Genomic DNA, 16,067 nt, shown 5'->3' with positions numbered 1-16,067 from the left:
GTTTGTTTTTTTAACTAAAAAACGATAGATTTTCAAACAAATAAAATAAATTTTCAAAAAAACAAAAATTTACTATCAAAAAAAGATAAATTCTCAACAAAACAGTTGCATTTTTAAGCCAAAGATTTGAATTTCGAAAAAAGTTAATTTGCAAACAAAAAACGTTTATTTTTTACACAAAAAAAATGTATTTTCAACCCGAAAAGACGAGTTTTTAACAGAATAAATAAATTTTCAACTAAAAAAATTTGGGAAAAAGGGAAGTTACATTTTCAGTTTAAAACATTAATTTTCATTAAAGAAAAAAAAAATTATTTGCTACAAAAGAGTCGAATTTTCTACGAAAAATTTGAATTTTCAACCAAAAATTATAAATTTTCAGTAAAAAGTTAATTTTCGGCCAAAAAGACGAGCTTTTGACAAAATGAATAAATTTTCAACTAAAAAAAAATTTAGAAAAAAAAGGGAAGTTATACATTCTCTGATTAAAAAATTAATTATCATCAAAGAAAAAAAAATTATTTGTAATAAAAGAGTCGAATTTTCTACAAAAAAGTTGAATTTTCAACAAAAAATTATGAATTTTCAGCAAAAAGTTAATTTTCGGGCAAAAAAAAACAAATTTTCAATAAAATACATGAATTTTCAACAAATTGTATTAATATAAATCCAAATGTTTGTTTTTTTAACTAAAAAACGATAGATTTTCAAAGAAATAAAATAAATTTTCAAAAAAACAAAAATTTACTATCAAAAAAAGATAAATTCTCAACAAAAGAGTTGCATTTTTAAGCCAAAGATTTGAATTTCGAAAAAAGTTAATTTGCAACCAAAAAACGTCTATTTTTTACACAAAAAAATGTATTTTCAACCCGAAAAGACGAGTTTTTAACAGAATAAATAAATTTTCAACTAAAAAAAAATGAGGAAAAAAGGAAAGTTATATTTTCAGTTTAAAACATTAATTTTCATTAAAGGAAAAAAATTATTTGTTACAAAAGGGTCGAATTTTCTACAAAAAAGTTTAATTTTCAACCAAAAATTATGAATTTTCAGTAATAACTTTTTACTGAAAATTCATAATTTTTGGTTGAAAATTCAATTCAATTCAAAAATGGAGATGTGAATTTTCAAAAAAAAAGTTCATTTGCTACCAAAAAATGTCTATTTTTGATAAAAACAGTTAAATTTCCAACCCAAGAAACGGAATGTTTAACAAAACAGTTGAATTTCTCACCAAGAAAGATATGTTGAATTTTAATAAAAACAAATTTTTTTACAAAAACGATGAATTTTCGACAAAATAAATAAATTTTCAACAAAAAAAAATTAAGAAAAAAAGGGAAGTTACACATTCTCAGTTTAAAAAATTAATTATCATCAAAGAAAAAAATTATTTGTAATAAAAGAGTCGAATTTTCTACAAAAAACTTGAATTTTCAACCAAAAATTATGAATTTTCAGCAAAAAGTTAATTTTCGAGTAAAAAAGACATATTTTCAATAAAATACATGAACTTTCGACAAAATGATAGATTTGCACACAAATAAAATAAATTTTCAGAAAAACAAAAATTTACTATAAAAAAAAAAAAAAAATTCTCAACAAAAGATTTGAATTTTTAAACCAAAAATATGAATTTTGAAAAAAAAGGACATTTCCAACCAAAAAATGTCTTATTTTTTATAAAAATAGTTGAATTTTCAACCCAAAAAAAGAATGTTTAACAAAACAGTTGAATTTCTAACCAAAAATCATGACTGTTAAACAAAATTATTAAATTTTCGACAAAATAATAAATGTTCAGAACAGAAGTGAACGTTTCGATGGTTAAATAATTAAAAAAAAAATACCTCGTAGGTATTAAAATCGCTCAAATTACTAGTGTATCTTCTAATTTTAAAATCTGCACCAGCAATGCAAAACGAAACAACTTTTGGAACAACGCTCAGCGACGTTTCTGGACTCCAGGCAATCGCATGAACTCGAGTTTCGTGGTGGAAAGTTCTCAGAGGAGTGTAGAGAATATCATCGACAATTTCGTCTTCTTCCTGAAAATTGAAGTAAAAAAAATATATAATAATTCAATAGTATCCTCAATTTTTCGTATATAGTTCAATTTAAAATTATAGCTTAATCACAGCTTTTACAAGAGAATAATTTAAAAGTTCATTATTCAAAATTAAATAATTTTCTAATTTAAATATTAAAAATTTGTTTCAATTAAAGGTTTTTAAAGGTTTTGTCTAAGATTTAAAAATTTGTTACTTAAAAGTTTTCAAAACTAAACACAATTACATATTTACAAAAATTTAAAGTTGTAATTTCTAATTGGCTAGGAAAGTTTAATTTTCAGCTCTATTTTATACTTAAAATATTAAAATTCTAGAATTTCCAGTTGTAAGTTTTCGAAATTCAACTGTGAAAATTAATTTTCAATCAATGAGATTAATTCTTGACCAAAGAAAAAAGACAAATTTTGAATCAAATTTCAACTAAAAAAGATAAATTTTGAAACAGAAATGGAACAGTTAGTTATATTTTCAGTTTCAAAAATCGATTTTTAAAATTAACAACAAATAAATTATCAACAAAATTGAATTTTACATTAAAAAAAGAAAGATTTTCAAGCAACAATATACATTTTTAACCGAGAACAAAAATTTACTGCCAAAAACAATAAATTTTTAGCAAAATAAATTAAATTTTAACGAAAAAGTTAAATTATTGACTAAAGAAAATAAATTTGTAAGTAAATAAATTGAAGTTTTAACAAAATAGTCAAATTTTCAAAAACTATAATTCAAAAGTGAATAAGTTAAATTTTCAGTTGAAAAACTTAATTTTTAATTGAAATATAAAGTATTTGTCAACAAAATAGTTCAATTTTCAATTAAATAAATGAATTTCCAAATAAGAAAAATAATTATCTGCTCTAAAAATATGAATTTGTAACAAAACAAATAAATTTTTATCTAAATAGTTGAATTATTGATAAAAATTTAAATTTTCAACCATAAGGATCAAGTTTCAATCAAGGAGATTAATTTTCTACGAAAAAAGATGAATTTTCAAAGAAATAGTTGAATTTTTAATTTAAAAACAAAGAAATTATACTTTAAATAAATAAGTTAACTTTTCAGTTAAAAAAATTAATTTTGAATAAAAAGAAATTCATTTTCAAGAAAAAAGATGAATTTTTAACCAAGAAAAATATTTTACTAGCAAAAACAATACATTTTTAACCAAATAAATGAAATTTCAACCAAATAGTTCAATTATTGACTAAAGAAAATAAATTTTCAAGTTAAAAAATTTAACTTGAAATGAAATAAAAAGTATTTTTAACAAAATAGTTCAATTTTCAACTAAAGAAATGAATTTTTAAACCAGAAAAATATTTTACTACCAAAAGATCAATTTTTAAATAAAAAAATTAATTTTCAATCAAACAGTGATATTTTCGACTAAAAAAAATTATTAATAAAAAATGGAAAGTTAAATTTTCAGTTCAAAAAATTAATTTTTAATTAAAAAGAAGGAATTTTCAATAAAATAATTTAATTTTCAACAACAAAAAATGCATTTTCTAGCACAAAGATTAATTTTTGACCAAGAAAAATAATGATCTACAAAAAAAAAACATTAATTTTTGACAAAACAAGTGAATTTAAAAATGGAAGTTGAATTTTCAGTTACAGAAATTCAAGTTTCAAACTGATAAAATCAATTTTCTAAGAAATATTTTAATTTTTAATAAAGCAGATGAATTTTCAGACACATAGTAGAATTTTCAACTAAAAAAGATCAATTATTAATCAAAACTGGTTAAGTTAAATTTTCAGTTTTTTGTTTTGAACAACAAAACAAAAAATTTTCAACAAAATAGTTCAATTTTCAACCAAAGAAATTCATTTTTAAACAAAAAGATAAATTTTCAACCAAGAAAAATAATTTTTGACTAAAAAATATGAATTTTTAACGAAACAAATTAATTTTCAACCAAACAGTGATATTTTCGACTAAAAAATATCAATTATTAATACAAAAATGGATAAGTTAAATTTTCAGTTCGAAAAATCAGTTTTGAATTAAAAAACAAAGGAATTTTCAATAAAATAATTTAATTTTCTACCAAAGAAATGCATTTTCTAAAAAAAAAGATAAATTTTCAAAAAAGAAAAATAATTATCCACCAAAAAAGATCAATTTCAAACTAAAAATTGGAATATTTATGTTTTTTAGTTTAAAAAACTGATTTCGAACAAGATGCAAATTAATTTTTAACAATTAACTTTAGAAAAAATAGCTGATAAAATAAAAAATAAAATATATAAAAAAGATAAATTATTAACCAAAACTGATTAAGTTAAATTTTCACTTTTTTGTTTTTATTAACAAAACAAAGAATTTTCAGTAAAACAGTTCAATTTTCAACAACAAAAAATGCATTATTTAACTAAAAGATAAATCAATCAAGAAAAATAATTATCTACAAAAAATGAATTTAAATCTAAATATTTAAATTATTAATAAAAAATATGGATTTTCAACAAAAAAATAAAATAGTTCAATTTTCGACCAAAAATATGAATTTTTATCTACGAAGATTAGAAATGAAAATAAATAAATGTTGAACAAAAATTGGAATAGTTATATTTTATATTTTCGGTTAAAAAATAAAATGGATTTAAAACAATAAATTTTTAATTTTTAAATAAATAAATGAATTTCAAAACCAGAATATTAAATTTCTAAACAAAAATACGAATTTTTAACCAAAAAGTGGAAATTTCAACAAAAAAATCATTGAAAAAAGATATAAATTTCTTAATAAAAAGTTGAATTTTTGCCAAAAGAATATTAAATTTCAAAACAAGAAAATGGAATAGTTCAATATTCAACCAAACATTTATTCAGATTTGTTTGAAAAAATCAATTCAAATGTTTTTAAAATAAAGAACAATTACAGATTTGGAAGAATTTAATGTTAACCTTTTTAATTTGAAAAGTTTCAATAATTGTAATGTTAAATAGTTTTATTTTGCAACAAAAGAATATTATTAACTGCAAAAAAGTTCAAATATAAAACTGAATAATTTAATTTAATTAGAATCTTTATAATATAAACAATTTTAAACTGAAAGATTCAAAAGGTTTCGTTTTCAGATTTGTTCATTTTAAAAAATTTTTAAGTATTTTTAATAATAAATTATCACAGATAAGAAAATATACTGTTAAAATTTAAAATTACTGACCAAAATTAAATAAACGCTGAACAATTAAAAATGTTTTATTTGATAATTTTTTGTATTATTTTATTTTACTTTAAATGCTCTGTCTGGAATATTAAAGTAAACAAAGAATTAAACTTCGCGTGAAAGGTATTGAAACTGAAAAATAAATAAAAAAATTTAATAATGAATAAATTAAGTTTGCAAAATCCATGATTAAAAAATTGTATAGTTTGTAAAAAAGGATAAATTACGAATTTAATATTAAAAATAAAAAAAAATGGTTATAATTAACTATTTTTTTTTCGATACTCTACCTGGAATTTTACCGTGCCGACAATGATTTCCTGATCTAGGGCGATGCAAATTAAATGTTGAGACCATTCGTAAGGTGAAAGCTCAACGCGGTAAATTTGCTTCGAAAAAGTCAATTTGAATGCACAAGGTGTCACTAAAGCCTCGTCCATTTTTTAACTTAAATTTCTCTGAAATCCATTTTAATTTATTAAAACTTTGTACAAAAATAACTTATGAAAATAAATCATAGTTATATTTAAATTACAAGAAACAAACACTTTTTATACAAAATAAAACTCCCCTTTATTTTGTTCTCACATTTTCACCCGAGAGCCTAAAATGTTTCGAATTTCGGCCAAATTTTCAACCAGAGAAAAATATTTAATCAAGTCGATTAATTTTGGTACCAAAAAAGACAAATTCTACACAAATTACATAAACTTTTAACCAAATTATGGAATTTCTAATCTAAAAATATGACTCGGTAACCAAAAAGATTAATTTTTAATCCAAAATATAATATAAATATAAATATTAATTAAAAAAAAAAAGAGTTCACTTCCTATCAAGTAGTTAATTTTTCAAATAAATAGTTTAATTCTTAACCAAACAATGGAATTCTCTACCAAAGCATGAATTTTTCAAACAGAAAATACGTATTTTCTACACACAAACAAAATTTTAAACCAAAAATAAGAAATTTCAACAAAAAAGTTATTATTCAACTACATAGTTTAATTTTATAAGAAATTCTTAAATTTTCAAACCAAAAAGACGAATTTTCTACAAAGCAGTTGAATTTTCAACCTGAATAAATGAATTCTCAACAAAACCAATTAATTCTTGATATTTTAAATCAAAACTACTTTAATTTGAAATAAAAAAAAAGTTTTAAATAAAGCAAAGAAGAAGAATTTTCAACAAAATAGTTGAATCCTCAACAAAATACATAAATTTTAAACCATATAGTTACATTTTCAAACAGAAAAGATAAATTTTCAATCAATAATATAAATTTTGAACCAAAAATGGAATAGGTATATTTTCAGTTTAAAAGAAACTGATTAAATTTTCTACTCTAAAGATGAATTTTTAAATAAAATTATGAATCTTCACCAAAACTCAGCAATCGTTGAATTTTTAACATATAAACCTGCATTTTCAATTAAATAGCCGAATTTTCAGACAAAAAAAAAGATTAAAATTTAATTAAATATTTGAATTATCAAGACAAAGAGCAAAACAAAATTTTATTGGGAACACAGTTTATTTTCATCAGGAAAGTTCATTTTTAACCAAGAAATATTACTTTTCTACTATGAAAGATGAATTTTCAACAAAAGAGTAAAGTTTTTAAGTTAAAAAGTCGAATTTCTTAAAAGACAGTGGGCTTTTAAATCAGAAAAGATGAATTTTTAACAAAAAGTATCATTTTAAATCATAAAAGAAGAATTTTTCAGAAGATTGTTGAATTCGCAAATAAAAATTTTACCAAGTAGTTAATTATGAAAATACGTAGTTTCTGTCTCAAAATTTGATCTCTTCTTAGATACTTAGAAAATTAATTTTTTCGTTGAAGGTTTACTTATTTTGTTCAAAATGTGTGTTTTAGAAGAAAAATATTTTTTTTTATTGAAAATTAATCTCTCAAAGTGGAACTGTTAAATTTAGAACTTTTTTAAAATTGAAATTTAAAAGTTTCTTATTAAAAAATGTTTTATTCAAATGCTCAATAATTTAAGCGTATAAAATTGAAGGTGCTAAAATTTTTCAATATAAAAAAAATATAAATCCACGTTATCATTTTCAATACTCTAAATTAAAAAGTCAATCAATGAACTTTAAAATTCTCAAAATTATATAATTTTAAGGAATTTGAAGCTCGAAACATCACATATTGAAAAATTGACATTTTAAAACTGAACACTTCTTAAATTATAAATTCAATTATTTTCTTTTTAAATAGTTTAAATATCCTTGGAAAACTTCAAAATTTTACTTCAAAATCTTGAGAAATCTAGAAGTTGTTTTAAATTGATTTTCAATTTAAAATTATTTTGACAATTTTTTCAGAATCTCTAAATATCTGCAAAATTAATTGAATTTTTTCTACAATATTCAGAAAATCCTGCAAATTTAAAAAAATTTCTTCACAATTTCGATGTATAAATAACAATTAAATAACAATTCAACAATTTAAAAATAATTTTTCTATTTGAAAAATTATTTTAAGAGAATATTTACAAAGTTTATCAAAGATTTAAACAAAATTTTCAAAAAAGATTCCAGAAGATTTTAAGAAAACTTTCTAAAATTTGCAAGATAATTTTTAATTCTTTTAAAACTCCTAAATATCCCTTAAAATTACTCAAATTTTTTCTACAAATGTTCATTTGTAAATTATACATCAAAATTTTAAAATTTCACTCACAAATTAAGCATTTTTCGAAATTTTAACGATTCCAGGTTTTCTATGTCAAACGATTCAGTTAAACATTCTTTACTTTTAAATATTTGGTTTCAATTTAATCTGAAAATTCTTCCATTTTTAACTGATTTAAAATCTTTTTGTCAAATCGTTTTTGTTCACTTTTTATTGCTTAAAGTACAGATAAGTTCAAAAAATTTATTTATTAAATAAAAATGTTTTTATCCAAAACTTTCAATATCAAAGTATTTTATTTTTTATTTCTTCAAGTGTTAAAGAAAGCATTTACAAATTCTTAATTTAAAAATATAAGCTTAGAAATAAAAATTTTAAAGTAAAAAATGTTGAATTACGCATTGTAAGCTAAATAATATCATAATTGAAAAACATAAAAATTCAACTAATTATTTAAAAACTGTTGAAATCGAATGTGGACAGATTTTTCTTCTACAAATTTGTAAAATTCCCGGTCAAAAAAACCAAAATTCACTGTCATTTCCCAGTTTTTCCCGGTCATTTTTTTTCAAATGTAACTTTTTTAGTTAAAAACCCAACTATTAGCTTAAAAATGCATGTTTTTTGAAAAATCTTATTTTTTTGCCAGAAATTTAATGTTTTTGTTTGAAAAATTAACCTTGTTGTTCGAAAATTCATTTTTTTAGTTGAAAATTCACCACTCTGATTGAATTTTCTTTTTGTTGATCAACAATTTAGTTTTTCAGTTGAAAATTTACCTATTTCATTTCTTGTTGAAAACTGATCTGAACTTTTTTAGTAGAAAATTAATCTTTCTGTTTGAAAATGAATTTTTTTGTTGAAAAATCATCTTTTTGGTTTATAATTCAAATTGTTGGAAGAATATTAATATATATTTTTTGAAAATTCTTTTTTTTTGTAGATGATTACTTTTTTTTTCGAAAATTCACTATTTTGATTTAGGGTTCAACTATTTGTTTGAAAAATCTTATCTTTTTTGGTAGAAAATTAATCTTCTTTGTTAAAAATTCATCTTTTTGGTTGAGGAATCAACTATTTGGTTAAAAAATCTTATCTTTTTTTGGTAGAAAATTAATCTTTTTATTTAAAAGTTAATCTTCTTGTCTGAAAATTAATTTTTTTGATTGAAAATTCCAGTATTCTAGTTAAATATTTATTATCTTAGTTGAAAGGAAAATGCTTTTGTTAAAAATTAATCCTTTTGCTTTAAAACCTTTTTTTCCAGTTAAAAATCTATCTGTATTTATATTTCTTGAACCAAAATTTGTTTTTTTAACTGAAAATGTAACTATTTCATTTTTGGTTGGAAACTTATCTTTTTCAGTTCTAAATTCAACTATTGAGTTAAAAAAAAACTACTTAGTTGAAAGCTAAATTTTTTCATTTTATTATTAAATGTAATTTTTTTTTGTTTGTTGAAAATTCATTTATTCCAGTTCAGGATTTCTCTTTTTTTCTAAGAGAAGAATTTATTTTTTAACCAACTATTTGCGTGAAAATTAAAATTTTTCAGTGGAAATTTGAACTATTTGGTTAAAAATTTATATATTTTGTCAAAAATTCTTTTTTTTTCAGTAGAAAATTCATTTTCTTTTTTAATTCAACTTTTTGTTTTATGATTCAACTATTTCGTTGAAAAATCTTATCTTTTTGTTTGAAACATAATATTTTTTGTTGAAAATTCATCTTTTTGGTCGATCTCTTTTTTTTATAGAAGATTCATTTTTTTTAAATTCATCTTTTTTGTTAAGGATTAAACTTTGGTTGAAAAATCTGATATTTTTTGGTAGAAAATCAATCTTTTTTGATTGAAATTTAATCTTTTTTTTTTGAAAATTCATCGTTTTGGTTAAAAATAAAACCACTTAGTTGAAAGCTAAATTTTTTTATTTGATTATTAATTGTAAAAATTGATATCTTCTACTGGAAAATCGAACTATTTTGTTAAAAAGTTTTTGTTTTAGAAGATTAATTTTTTTTAATTCATCTTTTTGGTTCAGAATTCAACTATTAGGTTGAAAAATTTTATCTAGTTTGGTAGAAAATTAATCTTTTGTTAATATTTTCCATTTTATTATTATTTTTTAATCTTATTTTGTTGAAAATTCATCTTTTTTGCTAGCAAATGATTTTTTTTTGACAAAAAATAATGAAATGTTTTGCAATCTGATGCAATATTTTGCAATCCCATGCAATTTGCAAAATAGTGTACATCGAAGATCCGATTAATTAACGCTAGAGTTGAATTTAAGAATAATACATTTAAAAAAAAGTTAATTTTCAGCCAAAAATAATAAACTTTTATTTAAAAATAGTTGGATGTTCTTAATGGATTTGATTAATTTAGTTCGCATTTAAGTGGAAAACAAGAGAATATAGGAAATACTGTGAAGTCTGCGATAAATAATAAAGGATTTTGATAATTTATAAAATTAAAAATCCTAAATAATGAAATACCTAATAAGCAAAAAAACTGCCAAAAAAAGGCAAAATAAAAATAGCAAAAAGGTCATTTCACCAAAATAAAATATTATTGTATAATTTCCAAAAATCCCTCTTATTCACGAATCCTTTTTACTCCCGCCTACATTATTTTCCCTCCAAAAAACACATTTGTTTACTTGTTTATTTCTCGGGACCGGCATAACCCCATTTCAAAAAATTTGGACTCACCTTTAAAATTCGTAATTTCCACTAACAAAAATTCTTCTCTTCTCTATCTAAACACTTTATATTTCATCCAATTCCTCAAAAGTGTTCGAAAAAATCGCTTAAGTCTCAGATAAAAGTACAAAAACCCAATTTCGGAGAGAAATTAGGGGTTATGTTTGAAGAATTAATTTGTCGATTTTCTACCAGAAGAGGGCGATAGAATCGGCATGCGCGGTTGTTCACCAACTACCAACGTGCCGCATCCCGAGGAAAAATTTGTCGTGGAAAGAAAATCATCGTAAATAAATCGAATTTGCCGTATTTTCTGGAAAAAAAGTCGAGTTGGTTGGGAAACCAACGAGTGGCGGATCGACTTCGAGGTTCATCGGGTTGCCGAAAAACTTCCTCTTCTATTTCCTGATTTATGAACGCGATTCAGGGTGAGTTTTCTGATTTTATAGACTTCTGTCAAGGCATGGTCGGCGTGCACGCCGAAATCACCCAGCAATCTGCTCCCCAGGTTCCCGTCCGTTTCTTTTTCGAACGAGTTTTATAAATTAGGGTTTTTTGGATTTTGATTTTCTATTTAAGGTTTTATTGGTGAAGAATCCTATTTTTTATTTTCGATCAGACTTTTAAAGATCGGAGTTTAACGTCAACAGGTCGACGCTTCGGAGACGACGTCGATGATCGTTGCGTGAAAATCGAAAAAGGGTGTATTTTGGAGATTTTGCGACCTCGAAATATTTGTTTTTATTCCCTTTCAATTCTGGATAAATGCAATTTTCCTTTAAAATTTAGGTCCGCGTGAATTTTTACAAAGTTTTTGGCCTTTTGTTTTGGAGTTTAAGAAAAATGGAAACGATTTTTGGGATTTTTTTTGAAAATTTGAGGTTATAATTCCGTTAACAGATTAAAGTTCTTGTAATTGAAAAAAGAGTTTTTAATTCTAGTTTAAAATCTGAGCTATTTGCGAGATTATTCAAAATTATCCAATATTGCACGACTATTGAATCACTCTTTTTTTTTTTTGCGTAATTTTTTCTATAAAAATTCAAACTTTTTAGGTTACCTAGACAATTCTTTGTAATTTTTGCATTTAAATGTGACTCAAATTAAAAACAGGGCATTTATTGAGAATGTACGGATGCTTGTTGGCCGTTTTAATAAAAAGAGTGACCCTTGGATCGGGAAATGACCGGGAATTTTACAAATTTTTAGAGAGAAAGAAATCTGTCCCAGGTTTGATTTCAACAGTTTAAAAAAAACAGTTTTTTGTTTCTAAATCGTTCTTTTGTAAATTTCTGTGTTTTAACTTAAAATCCAAAAATGAATTATTAGATTTTCAGTAAAAAAAAGAAATTTTTAACGAAATATGTAGATGAATTTCCAACTAAAATTATAAACTGTTAGCAACAAATGGAATAGTAAAGTTTTTTTTTTTATAGAAATCCATTCTCAAGAAATAAAGAGGTAGTTTTTCTACTAAGTTTATGAATTGTAAACTAAAAAAATTAAGTTAAATTGTCAGTTAAAGAAATGTATTTACAAAAAAAAAACTAATTTTTAAAACGAATTAAAAAAAGTTATATTTTCAACCAAAGAAATTAATTTTCGAACAAGAAAATTAATTTTCTACCCAAAAAACATCAACAAAATGTTAAATCCTAAACTGAAATGGACGAATTTTAAACCCAAAAAACATTTACAAATAGTAATAAAATAAAAAATATTAAAAAAAGATAGTAATTTTCAACTAAATAGTTTTATTTTCAATCAAAAGGATTAATTTGTTACAAATAAAAAATAAGATTTCTCAACAAAATACGTGAATTCTCAACCAGATAGTTGGAGCTTATACCAAAAAGATGAAATTTTAACCAAAAAGATAAATTTCTTAAACAAAATGAATTTTTAACTAAAAAAGATAAATTATCAACCAAAAATTGAATAGTGAAATTCTTAGTTAAAAAAGAAAGTTCAACCAAAAAGATGAATTTTTAACCAAATAATTAATTTTCTACTAAAAAAAATATTTTTTTTAATAAACGAATTCTCACCAAACAGTTGAATTTTAAACTAAAAAATGTAAAAATCAAATAGTAGAATTTTCATTTGAAAAAAATCATTTTTGTCAAAAAAACAGAAATTTCAATTAAATAAATGATGAATTTTCAAATAAAATGATGAATTTTAAACTGGAATAGATGATTTATGAACCAAAAAGATTAGTTTTCAAACAAAAAAATTATTTTTAACTAAATAGTTCAGTTTTTAACGAAAAAGGACATTTTGAAACAAATTTGTATTCTTTTCTAAATTTTGGTTTCCACTTAAAGAGATCAGTTTTTAACTAAAAATGAAATAGTTACATTTTCAGAAAAAAATATATATTTCTTAACGAAGAAAATTAACTTTCACCGAAATATGCAGATAAATTTTCAATAAAAATTATGAGCATTCAGGCAAAAATGGAATAGTCATGTTTTCTGTTATAAAAAATTAATTCTTCAAAAAAAGAATGTTTAACAAATTATTATTTTGAACTAAAAAGATGAATTTTCAACTAAAAATAACAATTTTCAACCAAAAAATAACTTTTCTACAAAAAAAAGAAACATTTTCAACTAAATAGTTGAATTTTTAACTAAAAAAGGTCAAATTTCGACAAAAAATTGAATAGTTAAATTTTCAGTTAAAAATGTTTATTTTCAGCAAAATACATTACATTTCCAATTAAAAAGCTGAATTCTCGACAAAAAATTTAATAGTTGATATCCAAAGAAATTCATTTACGAAAAAAATGGATGAAAAAAAAAAGTTATATTTTTGAACCCGGGATGAATTTTCTACCAAAAAAAAAGAATTTTTAACAAAATATATATAAGCTATGCCAAACAGTTGAATTTTCAACAAAAATAATAATTTTTTTACCAAGAACAATAATTTAGTAAAAAAAAAAATATGAATTTTCAACAAAATACGTGAATTTGTAACTAAAAAGTTAAATTTTTAACTAAAAAAAGGTCGATTTTCACCCAAATATTTAATTAAAAAAATTAATTTTCAAACAAAAAAAAGAAGATGAATCCTGAACTAAAATAGATGGATTAAAAAAAATATATTAACAAATAATAATAAAAATGAACAAAAGAGAGTTTAACTTTCAACTAAGATGTTTTATTTTTAACCAAAACAATGCATTTTGATAAAAAATTTAACTGTTTAGTTAAAAATTTATCATTTTTGAATAAGGATTCAATTATTGTATTGAAAATTTATATTTTTTACTTGAAAATTTAACAATTTGGTTAAAAATGAACCTTTTTGTTAAAAATACACATTTTAGATTAAAAAATTCAACTGCTTTGTAGAAAATTCGTCTCTATACATTTTTTACGTAGAGAATTCATTTTTTTTATGAACAAATCAACTATGATGGTAGAAAATTCAACTATTTTTTGGTTGTAAATTTAACTATTTGAAATAATATTAATATATTTTGTTTAAATTTGAAAATGGATCTCTTTTGGTTGAAATATTAATTATTTTGTTAAAAATTATTTTTTTTTAAATTAATTTTTGAAATGAAAGTTTAACTTTTCCGTTTTTGCTTGAAAATTAGTTTTATTGTTGTTAAAAATTAAACGTTTAAAATAAATGTTTTTTATTTAAAAACTAAACTCAAATATATACAATTTTATTAGTTCTTGCTATCTAAAAAGGTTTATTTGAACTTTTTTAAAAAAATCAGATTTTTTTTAGATTACTATTATTTTCAAATATAATCCTAATCTTTGCATAGTTTGCCTATAATTGTCCTCAGAGTAAAAACAAAAAAATAATATGATTATGATTACAGAATAATTTTTTTCACTTTAGTAAAAATGTTCTTGACAATTGTTTTGAGTTCAATAAAACTTATTGATAAAACATTGGCATTGTATTATAATGGCTTGCAATTTAATTTAATTGCCTGATTTAAAAAAAAAAATTGACCTGGAATAAAAAATTAATTTTCGACAAAAAACAAAAAATGATAAATCCTGAACTGGAATAGATGAAATTTAAACTAATAAAACATTAACAAATGATAATAAACTAAAAAAGTCTTAAAAGAGAGATTAATTTTCAACTAAGTAGTATTATTTTCAACAAAAAAGATTAATTTTTTATAAACAAAAAAGATTTTTCAACAAAATACGTGAATTCTCCACCAAATAGATGCAATTTCTACAAAAAAAAAAAACACTTTTAAGCAAGAAGATAAATTTCTGAAAAAAGAATTAATTTTTAACTAAAAAAGATTAATTTTCTACCAAAAATTTAATAGTGAAATTATCAGTTTAAGAAATTCATTTACTAAGAAAAAATGAATTAAAAAATATAGTTATATTTTTGAACCAGAGATGAATTTTCAACAAAATACGGAATTTTTAAACAAATAGTTAAATTTTTAACTAAAAAATATCGATTCACATCCAAAAATTTTGTTAAAAAAATTAATTAAAAAAAAAGTTTAATCCTGAACTGGAATTGATGAATTTTAAACAAAAAAAAAAAGGTTAACAAAAGAGTTTAACTTTCAACTAAGAAGTTTTATTTTCAACCAAAACAAAAACAGCCAAAATTGAAGGATCAATTATTGTAATGAAAATTTATATTTTTTTACTTGAAAATTTAACAATTTGTTTAAAAATGAACTTTTTTGTTCAAAATACATATTTTCGATTAGAAAATTTAACTGCTTTGTAGAAAATTCGTCTCTATAACTTTTTTTCGTAGAAAATTCATCTTTTTTAGTTGCAAAATCAACAATGATTTTAGAAAATTCCACTATTTGGTTAAAAATCAACTTTTCCGTTTAAAATAAATATTTTCGATTTAAAAACTCAACTGCTCTGTAGAAAATTTAACTATTTTGTAGTAAATTAGTTCTTTTGTACGAAAAATAATTTTCTTAACTCCTGTTTGGTAGAAAATTAATCTTCTAGTTTAAAAAGTAATTTGTTTAAAATTAAAGTTTTTTATTAAAAGTTCAACTATGTGGTTGTATATTCATGCCTTTTGTTGAAAATTCGTCTTTTTGTTGAATAATCAATATTTTTGGTGAAAAATTGATTTTTTTAGTCGAAAATTCATGTCTAGTTTGAAATTCGTCTTTTGTGATAGAAAAATAATCTTATTGGTTGAAAATGCATCTCTTTTGGTTGAAAATTCTTTTTTTTTTATCACTTTTTTAACTGAAAGTTTAACTGTTCAATTTTGGTTCGAAAATTAGGTTTTTTGTTGAAAATTCAACAATCGTGATGGCAAATTCTACAATTTTTAAGAAAAAAATAACTTTTTTTGTTAAAAATACATATTTTGATTTTAAAATTCAACTGCTTTGTAGAAAATTTAACTAGTTTGTAATCAATTAGTTTTTTGGTTGGAAAAATAATAATTATTATATGTAA

At 21.6% G+C, this 16,067-nt stretch overlaps 2 protein-coding genes across 3 annotated transcripts in view; one reads left to right on the top strand and one right to left on the bottom strand.

Annotated features, from left to right (window-relative positions):
- LOC117172319 (nucleoporin Nup37) overlaps positions 1-10,841 on the bottom strand; it is a 22,730-nt gene extending 11,889 nt beyond the window's left edge. The window contains exons 1-3 of one of the 2 annotated variants that reach the window (XM_033360103.1): positions 10,630-10,841; positions 5,552-5,719; positions 1,854-2,051 (exon numbers count right to left, since the gene is read on the bottom strand). In XM_033360103.1, coding sequence (XP_033215994.1) covers positions 1,854-2,051; positions 5,552-5,701 — 348 coding nt within the window. In that variant the 5' untranslated portion in view covers positions 5,702-5,719; positions 10,630-10,841. The remainder of the gene's footprint in view (positions 1-1,853; positions 2,052-5,551; positions 5,720-10,629) is intronic. The other variant, XM_033360102.1, reaches the window with a different exon arrangement.
- Positions 1,945-16,067, top strand: part of LOC117172320 (exportin-5) — a 68,882-nt gene continuing 54,759 nt past the window's right edge. Inside the window, exons 1-2 of the mRNA XM_033360104.1 lie at positions 1,945-2,063; positions 10,816-11,048. The gene's annotated coding sequence lies outside the window, so the exon portion shown is untranslated. The remainder of the gene's footprint in view (positions 2,064-10,815; positions 11,049-16,067) is intronic.

Source organism: Belonocnema kinseyi, chromosome 5 (genome assembly GCF_010883055.1).
Source record: "Belonocnema kinseyi isolate 2016_QV_RU_SX_M_011 chromosome 5, B_treatae_v1, whole genome shotgun sequence".
Classification (NCBI taxonomy): Eukaryota; Metazoa; Arthropoda; class Insecta; order Hymenoptera; family Cynipidae; genus Belonocnema; species Belonocnema kinseyi.
The sequence above is the reverse complement of the archived record's forward strand: the minus strand, read 5'-3'. Positions and strand labels throughout refer to the sequence as shown.